This window comes from Haplochromis burtoni, unplaced genomic scaffold, assembly GCF_018398535.1.
Source record: "Haplochromis burtoni strain Fernald_Lab_line unplaced genomic scaffold, NCSU_Asbu1 Contig_862, whole genome shotgun sequence".
In the NCBI taxonomy this organism is placed as follows: Eukaryota; Metazoa; Chordata; class Actinopteri; order Cichliformes; family Cichlidae; genus Haplochromis; species Haplochromis burtoni.
In genome coordinates this window covers 5,468-29,965 of record NW_024583223.1, presented here as the reverse complement: position 1 = coordinate 29,965, position 24,498 = coordinate 5,468, and the positions used below count along the sequence as shown (strand labels likewise).

Genomic DNA, 24,498 nt, shown 5'->3' with positions numbered 1-24,498 from the left:
CATTTCTCTACTTATGTAATCCTTTATTATTTACATTCTCATATCATATTTTGCACACTACAATTTTATATGTTCAAACGTCGGAAAATTAAAATATCTAAAACCATACATGTTGCTGACTACTCATGATAATGGTACGCTCTGCTGTGCTGAACCTCACTTCCGGAAAGTGATTCGGGGGACAACAGTGTTTTTGATTTAGTGGTATGCTATGATAAGTTATACCTCTTAATGCAGTCATTATGTTAATCTCTACCCTTTTCCATTCTGCAGAGCACAGGCCTATTTAATTTCACAATTTCTCTTATCTTTGTTCAACTACATCTCTTATGTGTTCCAGCATGTTGAGCTAGCTATTGTAGCTAACTTTGTTAGCTTCCACAGATCTCTCAAGCGAACAGAGCTATGGGCTATTTATGAATTGGTTTGTATACATTGCTGAAAGTGTGAAGAACTCAATGCGACTGTTTTCCCAACACAGGTAAAGCAGAATGAGTGCAGGAGAACCAAACCCAGCCGCCACACCCACTCCCTGTGAAGACACGCAGGGAGATGGACGATGGATGTCTATGGTGTGTGACTTTTATATTATTTATAGGTTTTATAAAGTACGGTGTTATATTATTCCGTTTGCATCGTTGCTGATGTTTAGTTCTGCAATCAGTGAAGATAAAGGGAAGCTTCATAGTTGAAAAGAGCCAGCTACTAACATATTGTAGTACATATTGTTGCAATAATGGCCTTCATAAATTATTTAAACCTGTCTAATAAATGAAAATGCAATGGCTTGTGAGGGGTGTGCAGTTTTGCAATTGATTGTGAAAGAAAGGAGAAAAGTCTTGGCAAATTAGTATTTTTTCAGACACGTGGGGATATGCATAGATATTTCATTAATTGATTAAAAAAAACCCATTAGAAAAAGTTTTCTCTATCCACATAACAGCGCATTCTAAATACATTTTTGTACCTGGACTTGTCATGTAAAAATGAAATTGCTGGTGTTACATTCAATACTGCACTGTGATGATACCAAAGTGCTTCTAGAAAGTAGACTCGCCACTCTTTAGCCTTTTGGCGTTGCCATCGGGCATTCATTTGGGTAGTTATTTTAAAGCATGTCTCTAAATGAACACAAATGTCAGTAGTCACCAGAAAATCAAAAGAAACATACCATGCTGATTCTTAAAAAAAACACAAGGTTTTAAAAAGTTTGTCTTGCAATATGTGTGGATGTTGTGCAATGGTTGGTACTGTAGTAAAAATATATATACATCTTTTACATTTTCTTTTTGTAGCACAATCGGTTTGTGTCCGACAGCAAAGACAAAGAACCTGATGTCCTGTTTGTTGGAGACTCTCTTGTTCAGCTCATGCACGAGTTTGGGGTAAAACAAAGATTGCATTGATATGTGTGCCTCTGTCCATTATGTAACTGATTTACGTTTTCTTATAAATGTTTTCAAAGTGTGAAAACTTGTTGTGGAACATGTGAATGCAATATTATTGTGGTTTGTCTGCAGATATGGCGTCAGTTGTTCTCACCTCTCCATTGCCTTAATTTTGGGGTGGGTGGTGATGCAACACAACATGTGCTGTGGCGACTGAGCAACGGTGAACTGGATAACATCAGCCCAAAGGTTCAAAACAGTGCCAGAAATAGATAACATGATCATGCTTGTTTATTCACACAAAAGACTGATTGTGCTCAACTCTGTGTTAAAATCCCACTTCCAGGTACATTGGGTCAAAATATCAGCGACATGTGTTCAGTCATGCATTGCTTTGTCTTTTGTTGTTGCAGGTCGTTGTGCTGTGGGTAGGAACTAACAATCACGGTCACACTCCTGAACAGATCTGTGGAGGCATCTTGGCTATTATCCAAGTTATCAAGAACAAGCTTCCCAATGCCCACACGCTTGTACTTGTACGTGTTTTTCCTAAAGCATTCCTTGTATCGGGTGTTAATCTGCTCACCCGCATGTTTTTTGAAAATGACTAATGAAGTTAATTCAACCATCAAAGTACAGTGCGATGTCACCCCTTTTAGCAGCATCTTAGCTATCTGAAATGAGGTGAAGTGTAAAGTTATGGATGCTTCTTCATAGGCTGGAACTTTGATTATCTGTGAGCCATTTCACGTAGTATATTCAAGGATTTTAAATATACACTGCAGACATTGCTCATAAGAATAAGGGCTTGGAAGTATTTTGTTCTGAGGCCCATTTGAAAAAACAGTGCAGCACACACTCTACAGACATGCTCTTCAACGAGTCTGCAGAGAATAGCAGCTTGATGGGAGCTGTGTAGAAGCTGCAATCGCTGCTGATGCTGTTGCAACTAAAGTTAGAGACTGAAACTGAAATATTTTAGGTACTTAGAATAAAACGAGACTTTTGAAAATTTAATGCTAACTGGAACAACCTTTTTTGGTGAACCTTGGAAACTAATATCAAATGAAAATACAGAGGAACTCTCTTCAGCTTGAGTCTTTGCCAGTCTTTGTAGAATCTATCAATGGAAGTTGTCTGATGAGCCTGTGGTGAATATGTTTATTGAGACTGGGATGAGTTACGTGTATTTATGACGTGTTATATGTATTCTAATAACTATTCCAAAATTCTTGAATTTTTTTATCTTGCTATAATGATCTCTTTAACGGGGTTGGCCAGTCTGAACAAAACTAACATCAGATCACTAACATCTATGGGTTTTTTTTTTTAAAAAGACTTAATAGTTTTCGTTTGTTTCATGTGCTATCTTCAATGTATGTCACCTATATGTAAGTTAATGGTTTAAGAAAATTGGATCCGCAGTAGAATTTTGTTCAAGTCACCACTAAATACAGAAAGAAGAATTAGAAAAAGTGCTGCAAACCTGGTTAACTCTGGTAATTAAAAAAAGACTGAGATTTTCAGACAATAAAAACTAAACTGAAACGGCAACGGCTTAGAAAATCTGCTTAAAGATCAACTGATGCTATATTGTATTGTTTGTAAATGGATATCTTAGATTGTTTGGATCAGAAGGTTTTGTGCTATATGATATGTAGTTAAAAGTAAACCAGAGGAGTCTCTGCCTGGTCAGGTGAATGTTAGGGGGCCAAAAAGCTGTACTTGTTTCAGACAGGTCTGAAGTTTAACTGTATTAATTTACTGTATATGTACTAGGGGGCAGAAACTTAATTGGAAATTCAGCTAACACGCACATGAGTAAGTTATGAAATAAGGTATATGAAACATTTAAAAATAAGTATGCTAATGTTTGTTTTCCAGAGTTTACTGCCCAGAGGAAAAATGCCAAACCCTCTACGGGAGAGAAATGCCAAGGTGAACGAGCTAGTAAAGGACACCTTAACATCCCTTCCCCGTGCCTCCTTCTTCAATGTAGACCCCGGCTTTGTTCACTCCAATGGTAGCATCTCCCACCAGGACATGTACGACTACCTTCACCTGACCCCGAAAGGATATCAAGCTGTATGTGAACCTTTGCATGCCCATCTCAAGGCCCTGCTAGGTGAACCTACTGACAACTGAGCATCTAGGTCACAAAAGTACACTACCACAGTGGTCCTTGTCCCTGTTTCAAGAAACCATTGCACTTATATTATTAAGATGTGTAATGATGGATAGAATCAGTTATTGAGGGCTAAGAGCTGCATAAACTATTTGTGGAAGACCTCTTCAAGGCCTTGGTTGGTGACCACTGTTAAAGACAATGTGACCATACGGTTTTTGTTTATATGAATTGACAAATCCCTACTTCCATTCCCAATATTGCACCTGTTCCATTAGCTTCTCTGACACAAAGAATCAATACAATTGGACAATTTTGTTTGTCATCCAGGGACCCTCTGGTTTAAGAGAATAATAATGAGCTAATTATACTGTCCATTATCACCCTCATGATTGGCACCGCTCACTAAAAGTGATGTCATATCCACCGGTGCAAGTTTTTGTGTCATTTTAGCCGGTCGCACACCTCTCAAGTTTTTTTTACCTGTGTGTGGGTGGCATTGGCACCATGCCGGTAATTCCCAAATTATACAGAGGGAGATGCTGCAACAGCTTGACAAAAAGACTTCTTAAAAACTCAGCTTCTGGTTTGAGCTTCTTCTACTCTTAAAGAGGGCTGATGTGGAGGTTTTATCTCAGTGATGACAGTTTGTTTTAGAAAATGCTGTAGCGGGTAAACTGAGCCCTAAGCACCAGTATTAATGGTGACTGCTGTGGTGATATCACTGTTTGCAAATGACACGACTAATGCGCTGACCATAAAGCACCCTTTAACGATACGTGAAGAGATGGCTGTTAGAGCACACATCAGTCCAGATGTTCAGTGGTCATGAATAAATTTCAAAAGAAGGCAGCAGCTTTATATTCTAGGAAGACATTCTGTAGGTCAAACCGCTGAATGCAGCACCTTGTTAAAGGTTTGCTCTGCTGCAGATCTTATCCCTTTGGCTATAGCTCATGAATCCTTCACACACAAAAACAGGTTGCACTTTCTTGAACTTTAGGAACAGGAGCTTGTTGGAAAAGGATGCAGGATATATCAGGTTTAAGCCAAAATATGCCTGTATACAAGATAGAACAACTGCCCTTCTTAGAAGATCCTTGTAAATCATCTCGATTTCACTGTTCTTCAGGTTACCTTTATTTGGCAATAGCTTTATTGCGATGTCTGATGTGTTTGGTTTCTTTTTTGTACCTGTTCATTTGAAGGACCAAAGTGTTTTGGGGTTTTTTTGTTTTTTTTTTTGCTTGTCTGCACTTGCAAACAATTGACCGTTACAGTTTACTTGCTTTTCAGCATATCATGTTATCTCATTAATGCCCTTGTATCTTTTCCTTTATCCATAACAGCAACAGAGTATTCATATGAGAGACTGTTTTGTTGCAAGGATAGATGTGTTTGAGTAGGTCGAGAAGCTGTGGTGATATATCTAGATGTCTGTGAATTGAGATAAGTCTTTTGTAATGGCTCCTTCAAATATTTAAAGGCTTTACTTCACACTAACCTGCTTCTGGGCCTCTTGTGTGACGACTGTGCTACATTACATGAACAATTGGATGGCCAACTGTGTAAGTGATGAAAGATATGCATTAAATATCAAAACAAGATTGGATCTGTGTGTTGAGTACCACTGATGCAGAGCTACATGTTTAGGCCTTGGGTTCATCAAGAGTACATATAGATTGTTAGATGTGTAAAAGAGATTTATTACGTTTGCTTGACTGGTTTTGTTCCTGTCTCACGCATATTTTGTGAGCAGAGGCACGTTTCAGAAACTTGAGGAAGGTGAACAAGTCTAACTTTGTCCATACCACCCATTTGTGAGTTTTACCACGAATCTGATCCTTTCTCCAACTGTCATCACACATGAAACAAAAGCAGAGCACTTACAGCTCTTCTTGACATTAGCAAACATGATTTAATATTGACAGTGATGTATCAGTTGCAGTCATGCTGACAGAAGTGATAACCGCCAGCCAGTTTTTTAACGAGAGTAACAGATATATCCTGAAGACAGAATGTGATCCCAATTTTTATCAAATTAGTGAAAGGCAGCAAAAAGATAAAATGCATATAAAATATTATTGATGTATTAGGTTCCCATCAGGAAAGTTCAGAAACTAGAGGCTATCAAATGGGCACATCTGACATTCAAATGCTCTTTTACCGCATCTCAGTAACCCTGTGAATCTCTCTAAAAGCAAAAAGCCATTACTCAAAACCACTATCTGTTGGCAAGTGTACATCATTCTGTCAGTCACTGCCACATATCGTAAAATTGTTTTTTCAGCCAGTTGATTAATGTGCTTCAGCCATGATTTCATCACCATCATCCTTTATAAAGAGCCGGAACACCAACCCCATCATTTCTTCTCTGGGACTGAAGTCAGTGCACAAGCAGGATTTCTTTCCCCGAGTTCACTGAATTGCCTTTTCTCCAACATGGGACCCAGGGTGCTTTTGCCGCTGGCTCTTGGGCTGGTAATATTAACTGATTGCATCCAAGGTATAGTATGATACTTCGTAAAAATCTTTTTGTATCCTGTGCACCCTATTCTGAAGTCTCCTTCTCTATTATTTTCCTTTTCATTTGTTAAAGCTGTTCTTGAGACAAAGAAACAGAGCCTGGTTGTCAGCGCATTCACTGACGGTATGTGAGATTATTTTCTAAACACATTTCGACAAGACCAGCTCCTTAATGATAGTTACAGGTTTGTATCTAAATACTTACTTTATTAAAATTGTTATTATAAATCTTTTAAAGTTATTTCTACAATAAACTGTGCTACAGGATCTGCTGTTGGAGAACTACTTACAACTGCACGTCCAGTCATCCAAAGACAGGACAAAAGACCTTGCACCTGTAAAGGTGACATGAGAATTTTACCAAAGAATGTATAAATTTTTACATGTATGACTTTTATGTAAGTACATCCTCTCTCTTAGAAAAATACAGTATTTCTAACCCATTCTTCTTCTTTTATTATATGTCACTCAGGGAAGGAAATGGGTGTGATGAACCAAGCCTGCCACTGCTTGAATACTGCTGTATACATTGGAAAGTGTAAGTTGCCTATAACTTCTAAGATTTTTGGAATAGGGAAGGAATAAAATGATGAGAAAAATCAGTGATAAAATCAATTATTGTATTCTCTTTATTATCATGGCTTTGAAGAGTGATTACAGATAGAAGTTACACATTTTTTTTCATTTCATTTTTTCATTAATTTTCTTTTTTGTGTCCAATTGCTTTATCTTTCTGGATTCATTCAAACCACAAGGGAAAAAACACTGCAAGAAGGAAAAGTTCAAGAACATGAAGATATGCCAAAGGATTAATAAATCCTTCAACCCCTCCGTGCCCATATGAGCAATATAAAGAAGCCCTCTATTCTTACACATGCATGCTTTTGTAAGACTCATTGCCAATCATATTTTCTATGCATACACATGATATTTTTTACAAATGCAGTGTAAAAGAAACTTTATCACTGGAATTTGAACTGACTATAACTTTCTGAATGGGACCATTATTATTTTAAATATCCCACTTAATAAAATCTCCAAAAAAATATATTATGTTGTCTTTTTTTATTCATTTTTTAAAAAAGTAATCAATCAATCAAATAAGGTGAATCAAGGTATAATAAACCATCTACGTATATATATTATTAACATGGTTAAATGCTCACAGTGATTATAATTTGTAAGGAGTACACTTTCCCTGCTTTCCTTTTATGAAACTATTCACTGAACTAGCTCCAGGGGAGTGATTACAATGACAGTATTAAAACTAGCGAAACTACATTTTACTGTTAATAGATATAATATTGAACATAAAAAATAGGCATTGCACTAATTAAATAATGTGTATGTTTAACATTAGGATTATGGACTGCGCTATGTTTTCTTAATCATTGTGCAGGAAGATTGTTGTCAAAAAACAGGGAGCGAGAAAGAAGCCTTTCATTCTCAGAAGACTTAAAGAGTGTGGAGAACTCAGTTGAACAACACAGGCGCAGAAAAGACAAACAGAACCATCATCATCAGGCTGCCTTGGTATGGGAAGTGGATGGCAGGGGCGTGAGCTGGGGGTGGAAAATATGACAAGCAAAGAGACACGTTTGAGGTTAGGACTGAAAAAGAAAAACGCTTACAGCATATTTGCAAATTTATAGCACTGCCTGTGGCCAATTTTAAAGATGGGTGCGATCATCATAGTTTCTTTAAATGCTCCACACTACAAAGACGTCTTTTGGCATTAACGTCTCAAAATCTTTTGTACATTTCACCTCTATTTTCTACGGAAGCGTAGAGCTGCCACCCAAGCAAAAGAAAAATAGAAGTATATCACGTTATAACGTGACATACTTCTATTTTTCTTTTGCCTGGGTGGCAGCTCTACGCTTTCGTAATTTTCTTATGAGGTCATAGGTTATAGTAAAATACCCGTTGCTCAACAACACTAAAGAACTTGTTAAAGAAAAATGAGTAGAGATAAGATGTGTGGTTTATTCACCTGTGACGGTAAGATTTTGGTACATTGTGATATCAGTCACGGGGTTCCATGCCTTGCATATGTAATTCCCAAAATTCTGGCTGTTTGCAGGGAATACAATAGTAGATGTGTTCTGTAGAGGTGTTGACAGATTGTTGAAGAACCAGGAGAAGTCACACGCTGGTCGAGAATCAGCCTGGCATATCAGGGACACGTACATGAACATACTTGCACGGGAAATGGTCAGTCTGACTGGGCCATCTGGAAAAAGAAAGATTTAGTTTGAATAATGTACTGCAAAATTATGAATAGTGTTTTCTTGGCACACAATTCAAAAGAATATTTGGCAGATTTCTCAGAACTAGTTCTCAACAAACACTCACAGTTCACCAACAGTCTGTACTGGGGGCTCACATGATCACCAGCCTTATTGGTAGCAACACACTGATATGTCCCTTCACTGTCCAGTGTCACTGGGGTGAAATGCAGCATGTTGTTTTCAGTATTATAGGACGCATATGAGTTATTAGAAGGATTAGTGTTAAGCTTCATGTTGTCTTTCATCCAGTAGATCGTGTCATAGGGCCCAATAACCTCACAGGTGAGAGTAAAGTTTTTAGTGTCGATTGGAATTGTCTTGTTTTTGATCATCACTGACTCTATGGCCTCTGTAGACACAAATTACAAGGTGTTAAACACAAAAGAGCATGACATCTTGACTGGAGTACATCCCCATGAAATATTTAGACTTTAAGAACACAATAAGAATTTGTATTTGATCAGTTTCAGAGCCACATGTGCAACAAATTTCCCAAAAATCTTAAAGTGTTCATACCAACAACTGTGAGCGTAGTGGAGTTTGTGCTGTTCTTTCCTGTCACATTATTAATGGCCATACATGTGTATTCTCCACTCATGTTGAAAGACAAGAGGCTAGTTGCATACACTGACGTGTTGGACACAATTGATCCATTGAACCACCAGCAGAATTGGCTGAGTGGCTCTGACATGGCAGAACAGCTGAAGATGGCTTGACGTCCTGTTTCAGCAAAAGCTGGCCCATAAATAATGGGCTTTTCTGGACCATCTGTAACAGCAAAAGAGGATAGGTGACTCTAACAGTAAGAATCTAGAGTGTTAACTTTTTTGTTAACTACAAAGTTCTTTAAATTGTGCCCATGTTGGACTCGTGCAAGTATCATTCTTCAACTTGCGGTTAAAAATGTGGTGATGGATCAGCATGATGCAAAAGAGACTGACACACCTGTCCCTGATGAATGTTCTACAGACGTTTTGAATATCTGTGCCGCTCCTGAGGAAATTTATTGTCTAAACTTTTGAGCAACAAGCAACACTGGAGTATTATAAGTAAGTAAGTATAATACTTAGTAAGTAAGTAATAAGTAAGTAATTTAGTAAGTAATAAGTATTATAAGGCAAAGATAAAGCTTTGAGTTAGTATGAGCTACCACCGAGCAATTTAACATTATGAAGCAATTTCATAGTCCTACCTTTAATGCAAAAGAGTAGCCTACCTGACTATATTGCATGCAAATTTGTCTTTTGAGCTGGGTAAAGTATTATCCAAATTTGTATAGGTTCTGGTCAGCTGTGCAGTTCATTGTATATTTATTGTGTTGACTCCTGTGTCTTAAGAGACATTGTAGTTGCAACACTGAAATACTCTTTGATAGTTTTATCATGAAATTGGTCACCTGTGTGTCAAGTCATCATGTTTTTCACAGCTGTGTGGGTACGGTTCAGCATGTAGTGTGATTGCTATCCACACCAGAGCATGCAACACCAGTGCTTTCTCAATGAAAGCTGACTTTGTAAAATTGCTGCATTAAGTAAATTACTAATCTATAATTAATGTGAAGCTAATACAAATTGAGGTGCACTTTTTGTAAAAGTGATCAATCGGGCAATCGTGGTTAGGCATATGGGAAGCAAGTCTGCACATTATGAACATTATGACCCTTTTTGTAGAATCCATGTTTTAGAATGGTAAATGGCCTGCATTTGTATAGCGCTTTACTCAGTCCCCAAGGACCCCAAAGCGCTTTACACTACATTCAGTCATTCACCCATTCACAAACTGGCAATGACAAGCTACATTGTAGCCACAGCCTGGGGCGCACTGACAGAGGCGAGGCTGCCGGACACTGGCGCCACCGGGCCCTCTGACCACCACCAGTAGGCAAACATGGGGTTAGTATCTTGCCCAAGGATATTTGGCATGCAGCCAGGAGGCAGCCTGGGATCGAACCACCGACCTTCTGATTAGTGGCTGACCTGCTCTGCCACCTGAGCTACAGCCACCCAACTGAAGAACCGAAATACAATGGATTTACCTAATTTAAGGTGATGCACCATTGACATTGAACCATTTAGTAGCATACATTCTATACATTCTAATATACTCACAATTGACAATGAGGTTATAAGCAGGGCTGGCCTTGTTTCCAAAAGCATTAATAGCCATACAGCAGTAGTTTCCATTATCATAGCGCTCCACCATACTGAGGTGGAGCGTCTTATTTTCCATGTAGAAAACAGTTCTGTTTTCATCATGCAGTATCTCCCCATTCTTCATCCAGTAAATGTATTCAGCAGGTCCAGTTACATTGCATGTTAAGTTATATGAATAACCTTCTATGGCCGGCATCATTGGTGCTTTTACTTCCACATTTTCTATTTGATCTGCAAACAAAACAAACACAACAGTCATTTGATCAGAAAGACATGACAAAGGTAACTTACATCAAAGCTGTTGTTAAAAAGGTCCAGCAGTGCCCACATTTAACCTTTAGTATGAGCCCTCAAATACTCCAAAACTGGTATGTTAACCGCACTAGCAAAGGCAACACCGTCCTTTGGCGCATCTCGGTGAGTTTTAAATGGCCCACGGCAGCCACACAACAGCCTATTGTCCCTGATGCCCTCTGGTTATAGACATAACATTGATAAATCACACACTGGCACGCTATGGAACACTTTCTTTTTTTTCCAAAACCCGCAAAGCATGAAGAAATGAGACAAACACACAACACACATGCACATAGATATGCAAGTATAATTTAACATCTGTGCATTGTCTTTTATTTACTGCCTTCTCTAAAGTTTCATACGATATTGATATGTTTTATGTATTTGTAATTAATTTTTCTGTGCCTGAACTTTCGGTATTTCACATAACTGAAATTATCTGAACTCCAGATAATTGACTTGCAACAAATATCTTGAAATGTTAAAATCATATCACTCAGTTGCGTAAATCTTTAAAATATCAAACTCACAGATGACAACGAGCATGTAAATAGCGCTGGGCATGTTTCCAGCAGCATTAATAGCCAAACAGTAGTAGTTTCCAGTGTCATATCGCTTTACTGGATTAATCTCAACTGTCTCGTTATCCTTGTGGAAAAAAGTCCTGTTGTCTTCATGCAGTCTCTGCCCATTCTTCATCCAGTAAATGTAGTCAGCAGGTCCAGTTACATTGCATGTTAAATTATAGGCGTAACCTTCTTTGACAAAGGTCACTGGTGCATTTAGTTTTACATTTTGGATTGGATCTGCAAACAAAGCAAACCACATAACACTTAATTTCTCTATTTAGCTGCCATTCCTCTTTCTAAGAAGGAAAATAAATTAAATACACTTTTTGCATCAACCCAAAAACATGTTGGCTGTTTTGTTAAGTATTTAAATCCCCAAAATGTCTAAATACTGCTAAAAAAACATATCATGACTCTTCATTTGGATCTTCCTTACAGCAAACATTTTCTCAGGGATGTAGATATTAAAACAATTTGTGTCTAGTTTTCAAAAAAATACAAAAAATAATTTTCATTGCTTTCTGTCATGCTCACAATTCACCAGTAGTCTGTACTGGGGGCTTTTTTGCTGGCCAGCCTTATTGGTAGCAACACACTGATATATCCCTTCATTGTACGTTGTCACTGGGATGAAGTTCAGCATGTTGTTTTCAATGTTATAGGAGATATGTGAGTCATTAGAGGGGTCCATGTTGAGCATCACGTTGTCTTTCATCCAGTAGATTGTGTCATAGGGCCCAGTAACATCACAGGTGAGAGTAAAGTTCTTAGTGTTGATTGGAATTGTCGTGCTTTCGATCATCACTGACTCTATGGCCTCTGTAGACACAGAACATGAGAGTTGAGAGGGTAAGATGTCTTTAGTGTTCTTTATTCTTGGAACACAATAGCAGCCAGAGTCATATGTTAAAAATGTTTCATCTAATTCCTCTGAATCCTAAAGTTTTCATACCAATCACGGTGAGTGTCGTGGAGTTTGTGCTTTTCTTTCCTGTCACATTATTAATGGCCATGCATTTGTACTCTCCGCTCATGCTTAATGACAACACATCAGTTGTGTAGTCTGATGTATTGGCCACGATGGCTCCATTGAACCACCAGCAGAACGTACTGGGAGGCACTGACTCGGCAGAACAGCTGAAGACAGCTTGATGTCCTGTTTCAGCAAAAGCTGGCCCATAAACAGAAGGTGTTTCTGGTCCATCTGTAACAGAAGAGGAGATAGATGAATATCTAAACAACTATAAATGTAAAACTTAAAAATTGTTCATTTAAACATGACACTCAACTGCATAAAATCTCTAAATATTATACTCACAGTTGACAAAGAGCATGTAAGGAGTGCTCATGTTCTTTGAAACGGCATTAATAGCCACACACCCATAATTGGCATTATCATAGCGCTCCACCATTCTGATGTGAAGTGTTTTGTTATCATTGTAGAAAACTATTCTGTTGTTTTCATCCAGTGGCTCCTCATTCTTCATCCAGTAAATGTAATCAGCAGGTACATTTGTGTTGCATGTTAAATTATAGGAGTAACCTTCTTTGGCAGGCATCATTGGTGCTTCTACTGTTATGTTTCGCAGCGGCTCTGCAAACAAAGCAAATCACAAAATAGCTCTTTAGTTCTCCCCCGAGGCACCTGTCTCCTTTTTATGAATGAAAAGTTATTTTGTGTACACCAAAAAAAATGGTCACGTAAGTCTTACCGATAACAGTAAGCATTATGTCAGCAGTGCTGTTTTTGCCACTGATGCTGTTGAAGGCCACACAGAGGTACTTTCCACTCATGCTGGTTGTCAGAGACGGTGTGACATACTCTGACTTGTTGGAGACCAGAACATTTTCGTGGTACCATTCATAGATGCTGGGAGGATTCGATGTTGCATTGCAGGTGAATGTGACGTAGTCTCCTGCCTTTGCCAAATTTGGTCCCATGACATTTGCTGTCTCTGGTCCATCTAAACACATAAAGAACACCACAAATTACTTTCACTGAAAAATGCTTATGTGACTACAGGCATTCAGATAATACAGAACTGACATCACAGTGATAATCGTTATGTTAATAATGATAGAAATACTTACAGTAAACTGTGACTGTGAAGGGGTCGCTGGTTTGGTTGCTTACAGAATTAAAAGCCTCACACTGATAATCTCCACCATCTGAATGCTGGGTTGAACTAATAGTCAGTGTCCTGTTGCCCGTGCCAAACGTTGTTTTATTGTCAGCAGAAATAAGTTGATGATTTTTCCACCAATGAATGATGTCAACAGGTCCCGTCACTTCACAGCTCAAAGAGAATGTCTCACCAAATATTGCTGGATTGGTAAGTTTCACCACGACTGCTGTCACAGGATCTGTTGGAGTTTAGTAAGTAATTTAAATTCACTCAAATATTTGACCTGAAAAAATATGGCATGTTCAACTAGATAATTCCTCTGCACTGTACAAAGGAAAAGGCACAAACCACAACTCTTTCTTTTTGGTCTTAATGGTCTACCAGCTCAGCAGATCTGAGCAGCAAAGTAAAAAATAAAACAAAATACATTTTTAAACAGATACTAAACCAAACTTACCCACAATCAGGATCGTTGCTGTTTGGCTGCTGTATCTGAACGTGACATTATTGTGAATTAGGCATGTGTACTTTCCTGACATGTTCTCGTTAACTTTCTCTAGTTCAAGCTTTGGTTCAATTTTGTTTAGGTATACTCCATTAACCATCCACTGGAACATTGCTGGAGGACTGGACACCGCTGAGCATGACAGTGTGATATTAGATCCGCCTTTGTATATATTCATAAGGGGCATGACTGTCATCTCCGTGTTACTTGGGCCGTCTGGTGACAGAACAGGGCATAAATTGTTTTAGAGGTTATTGTTGGGACAGCAGATTGTTTTATAGATTGTATGCATGTATTGGTGTCTTTTGGTTAGAACTCACAGCTGACAGTCAGAGTCACAGGGGCGCTGATGTCATTGCTGACATTATTAGACACATTACACTTGTATAGTCCTTGATCATAGCGGGTCACGTTCATGATAGTGAGAATGGTGTTTCCACTGCTGAGTTGAACTTTTTCATTGGCTGTGATCATTGAGCTCCCATTGAACCACTGATAAGACAGGGATGTACCTTTGGACACACTGCACATAAGTACTGCTGTGTCATTGAACTCCACCAGGTTGGTTGTGCTTGTCTGAACAGTCACATTTGAAACAGACTCTGCGGAGAATAAAACAACAAGGCATTTGTCATGTTTTATTTAAGCAATGTGTCCTCCACCAAATATATATGAAAATGTGACCCATATGTTGAAATAAAGTCAGGTTCAAGATAAAAACAAATAAAAACAAAACAGTCTTATACAAAATGGGCTCCTTGGGTGACAGTATTGGTCTGTTGATTTGTCAGTCCAATTCTTTGGTTCATCAAGGATATACTTTAATTTGCATTTACCTCTTAAAATTTTTGTTAAACAATGACTTGGTGTGATGTCGTGTTCTGAGTTGGTATTTACCCTGACTTTTATCTGTTTGATGTAAAACCTTTGTTGTAACAATTGTTGAAAATCAAGATCAACATATTTTTGATAGTGTTATTTAAATTTATAGTGTAATTGTTTTCCCTTTTTTTCCAGATAGGTATGTCTACAATGTGATAGTGTGAGTTGTTTTTCTCCTTAACATAATGGAACCAAGAGACTCTGACAATGCCTCTTTTCATAAATCATAACAAAGTTAATTAATTATAATAACAACAACAACAACAATAATAATAATAATAATAATGACAATGATACAGAAATCGTGCAAGAAGTATAATGTAGGAAGTGAAATCTTCTTGAAATCTGTGCTGGTGACTAAACAAGAAAAATGAGAGAGCGCTTACCTTCAACTGAAAGTGTTAACTGAGAAGAAATTTCATTGCTTAGATCCTGTAGTGCGTAGTTTCCAGAGTCTTCCAATTTTACTGAGTGTATGGTCAGTGATGAAGTACTTTGGTTAAAAGATACTCTGTCACGCCATGTTTTGGAAATAAGAAAACCCCCATTTAGTGTTATCACAATTTGGCGGGTGTTGAATAGCCATCCGCCTGAGCTGACAGTGTAATTGCTGCTAAGGGTAACATTGTTTCCCACTGCGACGGGGTTCTCAGAGGCATATAATGTCTGACTGCGTGTCACATCTAGAAAGAGAAAGCAAGTAAAATATTCAGTCGCCACGTAGTTGTCATCCACACACTGGGACAGAAGTAGTTACAAAAGTACTGATATATGTCAAAGTAGTATTTTTAAAGAATTTTAATTGATATTAGGATCTATAAATTGTCTAATTCTCTGACCCTGTAGTTATTGTAATAGTCAATAAAACTCTCATTGAACTTCACTTATCATTCAGTTTTACCTGTGAAGGTTACTGCAGCCAAGAATAGGATGAACACCACTGGAGACTCCATTAAGCTCCTTGGTATCCTTTCCCTAAACTTGAATCTGGCTTTGCTGAATAAAATCCTGTGATATTCTCTGCTACCTGCCTTCAAATCAGCTAATATTTACTCTGTAACACTGCAGCTCTCTGTGTTCTTGATGCAAATGCCTTCCCCTGCCTTCACCATCATCATACTACCTCAAAGTCATGACCACACCTTGTTTTACCCTTTTATATTGATGCTTTACAGGTGCACACCTATGAGTGTCCATTTACTGTATACTGTTGTTCTGCAACTTTTTCCAACCAAGGAAACATGTGGAGAGCGTTTATAATTTTAACACGTGACTCTGTACCTAGAATGCAAACCAAATCTGTGGAATCTTGGTCTCTGAACGTCATTTTAGTATTCTCATAAAAAAGATGAGTCACTTCCTCCCACAATAGAGATGGAAACCACTGAATTGGACAAAATAAAAACAAATTTGGGGTTAGGCATTTGCAGATTCAGCTATGATGATCCATCCAAATCTGTAAATGCCTTCTTATTGGATTATTTGGTTATGAGTTGCACCCAGAATATCAAAACTTAAAGAATTTGTAGAGGACAATGGACTCTCTGTCCCACTATACTGGATCGTCTCCTTCTCCTACTTTGTTTACAGTAACCAAAGAGACACGGGATAAATGCACTATTCATCTGTAAACAAAATTACAATTTTCTTTCCCCCATAAGACTAGAATAAAAAAAAAAAAAAGTTTCACAAATACCACTCACAATTAGCTCAATTTTATATTTTCAATATACACGATATCTGCTTTTCTTTTTTAGAGCACCTAATAACATGTGGTGTTAAAGGCTATAAACATTGAATCGATTTTAAGTGAAAATAAACCAATAATAGGGTTGATAGAGCAAGGAAATGGCAAACAAAGACATGATCACGCTACACGTAAAAAACAAGGGTGTTGCATTCACTAGCTGAGGTCACATCCTAATTTAGGTATGACAGTATTTCTAGTAGATAATGGTGATGGCTGCACTTACAGCCACACAGTGGTAATAGCCACCATATTAGTGTAGAGGCTTATACATAACATCACATTCACATTTGTCTTTCTTCAAATAGGAATTAATTTACAGGACAATGAATAACTGGATTTGGTTTAGAATTAGTTCACATATCCACATAACACAGTATTCTAAAATAAGTGTGCACATTTTAGTTTACACTATTACGTATGATTTAATCTTTGTTTTCTGAGCTACTTTAGTTGCAGCTGCTCCCGTCCCTTGATTGAGGAGCCAACAGGTGGAAAAGGGGCAGAACAAGCCTTGATGGAAAGCTGCAAATTAACTCATTTCATAATTTAGGACCATGGGGGGGAATTGGAGTTCATTGTGTTAGTTTCAGTTAGGTTTTGTGTGTTTTACCCCTTTTTGTGTTTTTGTGGGTGATCAGGCATTGTTAAGTTTCCCCTTTGTCTCGTTAAGTTAGTTCAGTTTGTTTGAGTTATCAGTATTGTTTGTTAACTTTGAGTAGAGTTCTGTTATTTTGACCTCTTTTTTTTTTTTTTACTTTAACCTGTGCCTAAGTTTCCTTCGCTGCTCGGTCCATCACAGTGAACGTGCTATCATCTGTGAAAAGCAAAGGGAGGCAGTGCTCCACAGTGAACACAGTTTGTGTTGAGAAAAAACAAAACAAAGTTAGTTTGGAACAAAACCAAGAAGTACTGATGTTGCTGTTGTAATAGTAACAAATGCACTTGCTATGAGCACATTTGCGGTGATGTCGTTTCTTATGTTGGCGTGATTGTTGAAGGCCAGACAGCAATATGGACCACTTTGGTCTTTGCTGACATGTAACAGCTTTGAACCCACTAAAACTGAGCTGGATGATTGGAGAATGCGGAACAGACCGCAGACAGATTGGATCCAGCTAAAAAGGAAAAATGTTCGGTCCGTTCATTTTGAGCGCTATGTTATCTCGTCCATCTCAGAAAAGCAATGACAATTAGGCAGACGAGAGACATACAGAAAAATAAGAACTGTGTATTGAAGCTCAATGATTATATTAGTATGTAAAACTGCAGTAGTAGTGAATATGCTATTGCCCAACTCACAGCTGATGGTAAAGTTTACTACATGGTCACAGCAGGTCACACTGATCACAGAGAGCGTTTTCATCAGTGAGCTGAGCTCTGTAACTGGAAGTAACCTCAAAGCTGCTGTTCATCCAAAAGAAAGAGATTGGAAGGAGAATAAAATTGAGCACTTGATGATTGATGAGCTGCGGAATTCATTCAGACTCTTAGGTTCACACTGATCAGCACATAATTCATTGTGTCGTAGCCAAACAGATGAAAATAAATGTTTACAAATGTACTTCATGACAATGAGGTTTTGCAGTAAGCATACAGTTAAAGTGTATTAATTGTAATGAATATTAATTCTAGTTATTCTTAGACGACTTTATTATATTAATTTTAATTATTAAATATGATAAAATACATCAGTACTTACAAACAGTACTTATAAATATCTGAATATATCTGAATCTATAACTGATATAACTAAACGATGACTGTGCTTTACACCTTCATTGTTTCCTAAACTAATACCATCATTAGCCATGACGTTTTAGGACAGTATACAGTACAGACAAAGCAAAAACTTTACGCACAAATGGGAATTTAGCCATATTTCTTTTATTATTTGATTATTTGTTTTTGTGCTTTAATTACCTTAAAATAATTAATAAAAAATATTATATATAATCCCTGCCATAAGTATCAAAATATTTTGGTCTAAATACCCTACATTGTTTCTCAAATTGCTTTATCTGAACATTTAAACTACAATAAAAAGCCAGAAACAATGTGACAAGCTGAAGTTCTCTGCTTTATATATTCATCCGTGTTCTGGCTGGTGTCTTTCCCAGCTCACTTAGAGGTGGGTTACACCCTGGGTCATGACAGAGCTAACATAACAACGCAGACAACCACACCCTCCCATGCTTAAAATTACCAATTAACCAAATAGGCATCTTTGGACTGAGGGACGAAGCCAGAGCACCTGCAAATAACCAGATGCAAACAACATGTAAATTCAAATAAAAGGTGCGGTCTGAGCAGATTCGTATCATTAACCTTGTTGCATGGAAATGACCAGTGATGGGAATGCGTTACAAGCAACGGCGTTATTTTTTTCAGTAACGAGTATCGTTACAACGCCGTTACAGTTGCTAACAAGAAAATGCGGCCCGTTACTATTTGTCAACAAACAGACGGTTGAAGCTGTGTTCGGCTTACCGCATATCAATTGTGTTAATACAGTATGTCAAAATGAAAACATAACTGTAAATTCAGACACGTGAGGTTGTGCTGAAAAGGATGCTACCAAACAAGGCAAAGTAAACAGTTTTTAAAGGTAAAATGTGGTTTAAAATGGCCAATTATAACCTGGACCCCAGAGGGTTAAACATTTTTTAAAGTAAAGCAATAGTTACTTTTCAAGTAATTACTTACTTTTAGAATCTTGGAACTCAGTTACTAACTCAGTTACTTTTTTGAAGAAATAACTAGTAATTATAATTAATTATTTTTTCAATATAACTTCCTCAACACTGGAAATGACAATTGGGATAAAAGAAGCATACTAACATCCTTACTTACTTTGGACAGACACGGGGGCAGGCAGAAACTAGATGACACTGCAACGTGACGAACAGCACACCAAAAACAACAAACAGCAAAAGCACGTAGACATACGGTAAGGAACAGGCTGTTTTTCTCTTTGCTGGTTGTTAGTCCAAATACCACGAGACAGGGGCCTCCTGAATTCCATTAAACCTTTTCCAATATTATTTTGGGATCATTTTTCATTACAACAGAAACCTGTTCCAGTAAAATGTTTAGTGCAAACAATTCATCAGCATATTTTTAAAGTTTTTCCATCCCGCTTACCCTCAGTGTGTCGAAATGTTTTTGGTCACCTTACAGAACTGTAAGAATTCATAGCCAGTGTTCACAGTTTCTTTTAAGTTTGCTTTGGCTTTTTGAATATGTCATTCATTATGGTGCCTTTATTTGCTCATGGGATTTATCTTTGTTCTGCCTTACATTACAGAATTTGCTGCGTCATTTAAAGTCATTTAAGGTTAGATAACTTTTCTTTTTTTTTTCCTTACGTAAAATTATGAGAAACTGGACTTCCACAAAAGATGATTTCATTTTTTGTAAAACACCCACATGCATTTCATCTCATAGTATTTACTCAACACTGATCACAGTTTATTCAAAGCATACTTCAGCATTCCCAAAATAAAAAGTGAGTAATAAATATAATGCATTAAAAAGCCAGGGTGAAGGGTTCAAGTGTCAGAGTGACTTGCTGAAATGTTTCAGAATAAATGATTAACTTTAAAAAAAAAATTATGCTAATATTAAAAAGTACAAATAAAAAAAACCTTTAGGAAAAGCTCTTATATTTTTTCCCAACCTTTCCCTGAGACTTTATGCTTTCACATTTACCTTAAATGCTTGTGTTTCAGTTATAATGTTTGGTGAGAAACTACCAACTTCAAACCATTATTAATAAACAAGTTGAAATTCTACAAAAATGGTTCTCCCAACCTTGAACATCAGCTCTTACTTATCTGTTCTCACCTAAAACTGTAAGGGTAGTGTTGACCCTAATTTGTGGGACAGATGTGACGGATCTAAGGGTGAGCGCTCCAATGAGGATGTTGACAGACGCCCTCCTACTGTGATTTGTAAAAACCGCAACCTGGCCAAGCCAAGTAAGGATGAGGAACTTTCCTGCTTGCTTCCACTTGCTTCTTATCTGCAGGTGTTATAGGTCATCTGGGTTTCATGCTTGTCAAACTTCTCAGAAAGGTGATACAATTTTTAGAAAACTGTATTATTTCAGACAACCAATTATTTTCACACACTAAGAAATACTCTTTCCCACGTTGGATGTGAAGCACAGGCAAACCATTATGCCCCTCTCAATAGCACTGAGTAAACAGCGGGTGTATTGTTTGAGCTATGACGGGACGAAGTTCAGCATCTGAGCAAACCTGTGCTGTGTATACTGGCCAAACAGAAGATGTGATTGATGTATAGGTCATTTGTAGATTTTAAAGGTAAGTGTGAGGGGCCCTGTTGACATGAAATTATAGTCTTAACTCTTTAGTTCCCTATTGCTGATCACTATTCAGAGTCCTAGAAAAGAAAAAACAACATTTGATGAGCCATGGCAGAGTTTTATAAAAAACCTTATTTTTTTTTTACAAACAAATATGATGTAGTATAGCTGCATCATGCATTTGATAATGGTTTTTGTACACCATTTTAATGCTAAGGGTGAAATGGTGGGTCTAATTTCAGCCAGTGAATTCAATACTTTGTAGTTTAATCTACAAATTTTTGACATAACCAATAGCCAATAGTTAGCTAGCTAATCAATCAAATGTAATGGACTTAAAAGCTAAGCTAGGTACTTAATCATGTTTCACTATTTGGTTTGAATAAAGTATGAACTACCTGTCAGACTTCTGCATTAATATTTTTAACATCGCTGTCATCATGTGACTTTAATATATCTGGTGTAATATGTTTTGAATTCATCATATACAAAGTTCTGTTGTACTTTTTAAAACAAGTATATTGTATGATACATCTGAAAAACAAAGTAAATGTCAGACCATGTAAATAGAATGAGAACAACAAAAACAACAATAAATAAGTAGAAAATGGTAATAAAATGTTAATGAGGAAGAGGAAGAGCTTCTGCTTGATACCCTCATATGAGGAGTTTATATTACAACACCCATATTATCAGAAATCACTTTTCCCATAAACAGGTAGCGTCATCCTTCCTTACTTGGCACGGAGCCTGAAGGGAAAGAAGGGAACGAAACAGAAACATTTGATGGAGGCCTGACATCATCTCAAAAAAAAAAACAAAACTTCAGTGTGAGCAGGTGTGAGCAGATCATGGATCCTTGGGTGGCACACCTAGTCAGATTCAATATTTGTTACAGTCAGCCTCAGGTCTGCAGAACCTAGGATAACATAAGATAAGATAACCTTTATTTGTCCCACACGTGGGAAATTTGTTTTGTCACAGCAGAAAGTGGACAGTGCAAAGTTATATAGCAAAAATTAGAGAATCATGAATACAATAAGAATAATATACTGTACACAACTGTACAGAATAGAATAAATAAAATAAAATACTATATACATAGAATAAAATAAATAAAATATCACAATAGGTTAAAAATAGAATACAAATGCTATATACAACTGAAGTAAAAATACAACTTTGTCAGAAAAGAGTATTGCACTTGTGTTATTGCACATGTGTGGGTTTGTGTGTTTGATCAGTGCAAAAGTCTTTGTTGTGGAGTCTGACAGCAGTGGGGAGGAAAGACCTGCGAAATCTCTCCGTCCCACACCGTGGGTGCCGCAGTCTCCCACTGAAGGAGCTGCTCAGTGCTGTCACAGTCTCCTGCATGGGGTGGGAGATGTTGTCCAACAGGGATGACAGCTTAGCCACCATTCTCCTGTCACTCACCACCTCCACTGGGTCCAGAGGGCATCCTAGAACAGAGCTGGCCCTGCGGATCAGCCTGTTCAGTCTCTTCCTATCCCCAGCAGAGATGTTGCCACCCTCAGCAGACCACACCTAAAAGATGGAGTTGTGAGAGAAGTCTGCAGTGTAGATGGTGAAGACAAACAGAGCCAGAACCGTTCCCTGTGGGACAAAAGTATTCGGCCCCTTGAACTTTTCCACATTTTGTCACATTACAGCCACAAACATGAATCAATTTTATTGGAATTCCACGTGAAAGACCAACACAAAGTGGTGTACACGTGAGAAGTGGAACGAAAATCATACATGATTCCAAACATTTTTTACAAATAAATAACTGCAAAGTGGGGTGTGCGTAATTATTCAGCCCCCTGAGTCAATACTTTGTAGAACCACCTTTTGCTGCAATTACAGCTGCCAGTCTTTTAGGGTTTGTCTCTACCAGCTTTGCACATCTAAGACTGAAATCCTTGCCCATTCTTCTTTGCAAAACAGCTCCAGCTCAGTCAGATTAGATGGACAGCGTTTGTGAACAGCAGTTTTCAGATCTTGCCACAGATTCTCGATTGGATTTGATCGATCTGGGCCATTCTAACACATGGATATGTTTTGTTTTAAACCATCCATTGTTGCCCTGGCTTTATGTTTAGGGTCGTTGTCCTGCTGGAAGGTGAACCTCCGCCCCAGTCTCAAGTCTTTTGCAGACTCCAAGAGGTTTTCTTCCAAGATTGCCCTGTATTTGGCTCCATCCATCTTCCCATCAACTCTGACCAGCTTCCCTGTCCCTGCTGAAGAGAAGCACCCCCAGAGCATGATGCTGCCACCACCATATTTGACAGTGGGGATGGTGTGTTCAGAGTGATGTGCAGTGTTAGTTTTCCGCCACACATAGCGTTTTGCATTTTGGCCACAAAGTTCCATTTTGGTCCATTTTGGAATTAATCTTTTTTTGAATATCTTTTTGTTTCAATAATTTAAAAGAGAAAGTACATAACAGACATAACATAAAACACCAACCTACATTTTCTAGTTTATAATTAAACACAGGAAGATATATATACATATACTACAGAGTTTGCAGCATTTCAACTGAAACTACAATGAGGTTAACATGCAAAGGTTGGTTTCTTTTACAACAAAATGAAAGCAGATGTTTTAGTTTCATTTTCCCCACCTATTCTTACGCCTGACAAAGCAACTGAGATATGACAAAAGAAGAAAAGAGAAAAACAAAGGTAAAAACCTCAGTCTCTCTCAGTTTGCTTAGCGTGGTTGTCTTCTCTGCATTAATTGTTCACTTTCAAAGGAACATGAAACAGATTGTTGAATCGCTGACCACATGCGCAGGATTGACGTCACACAGTTTGTTTATCAAGCTGACTTTACAAAAGTAATTTTTCACTGAAGGAGTTACGTCCCAGCGAAAGAATTTTTAATAAATCTTGAGGTTTGTTTTTGAAAAAAACAAAACAGTCAGAGTACTTATTGCAATATCATTCACAGAAATATTTTACATTTTATGTTCCACTGTCCTTGAAATCCAGTGCTTCTGTGTTGTTAGTGACACCTTGTGGTTAAATTAAATTAATTACAGTGTACGTTTTAATTACAAATGGCTTGTAATTAAAACGTACACTATAAAGGAGCATAAAGGAAATCATGTGTCAACTTTAATTGTTAAATAGGAATCAACTCCAACTGTGACTTAATGCACATAATTGATTTTTCATATGCGAGTTCAGATGTTTTACAAAAATTCATAAGAAAAAACCACTGCTTCTACTTTTCTAACATTTGACATCACATATGTTTCTTTTGCACGGATAATAATAAAAAGAATAAGCTGCTGCAGAAATAAATAGCGTGGAAAATATTCACACTAAAACCCCCAAATCGAATTTATGTTGTTTTTCTCTGGAGTGTAAGTCTGAGTTGAAAAGTTTGGTAGATATCAGCTGCATTTAGTTGTAGTAACTATTCTATGATAATCCATGGTGTAGTCATGTGTTTATTTGGGCATAAAGCTGATACTGGGGTGAACTGTCTCTTTAAAGTGAATATAAGTATACTGTTTCTAGAGCCCAACCCAAGAGGACCCACATTCCCA

The 24,498-nt window shown here is 37.6% G+C and overlaps 2 protein-coding genes across 2 annotated transcripts; one reads left to right on the top strand and one right to left on the bottom strand.

Annotated features, from left to right (window-relative positions):
* The first annotated feature begins 122 nt into the window (after positions 1–122).
* On the top strand, positions 123–5,123 carry pafah1b3. The gene is made up of 6 exons (XM_005950951.3): positions 123–204; positions 482–572; positions 1,296–1,385; positions 1,521–1,637; positions 1,802–1,924; positions 3,273–5,123. Exons 2-6 carry the CDS (start codon positions 492–494, stop codon positions 3,531–3,533), a joined length of 672 nt encoding a protein of 223 aa, XP_005951013.1. The 5' UTR covers positions 123–204; positions 482–491; the 3' UTR covers positions 3,534–5,123.
* Positions 5,124–6,645: 1,522 nt separating this feature from the next.
* Positions 6,646–16,015, bottom strand: LOC102297707 (hemicentin-1). Its single transcript, XM_042215899.1, has 15 exons — positions 15,764–16,015; positions 15,249–15,545; positions 14,301–14,582; positions 13,933–14,196; positions 13,441–13,713; positions 13,062–13,313; positions 12,668–12,943; positions 12,302–12,553; positions 11,884–12,168; positions 11,311–11,586; positions 10,439–10,714; positions 8,847–9,098; positions 8,395–8,679; positions 8,033–8,272; positions 6,646–7,601 (listed from the first exon to the last, which is right to left on the bottom strand). Exons 1-15 carry the CDS (start codon positions 15,813–15,815, stop codon positions 7,513–7,515), a joined length of 3,651 nt encoding a protein of 1,216 aa, XP_042071833.1. The 5' UTR covers positions 15,816–16,015; the 3' UTR covers positions 6,646–7,512.
* Between the last annotated feature and the right edge of the window lie 8,483 nt (positions 16,016–24,498).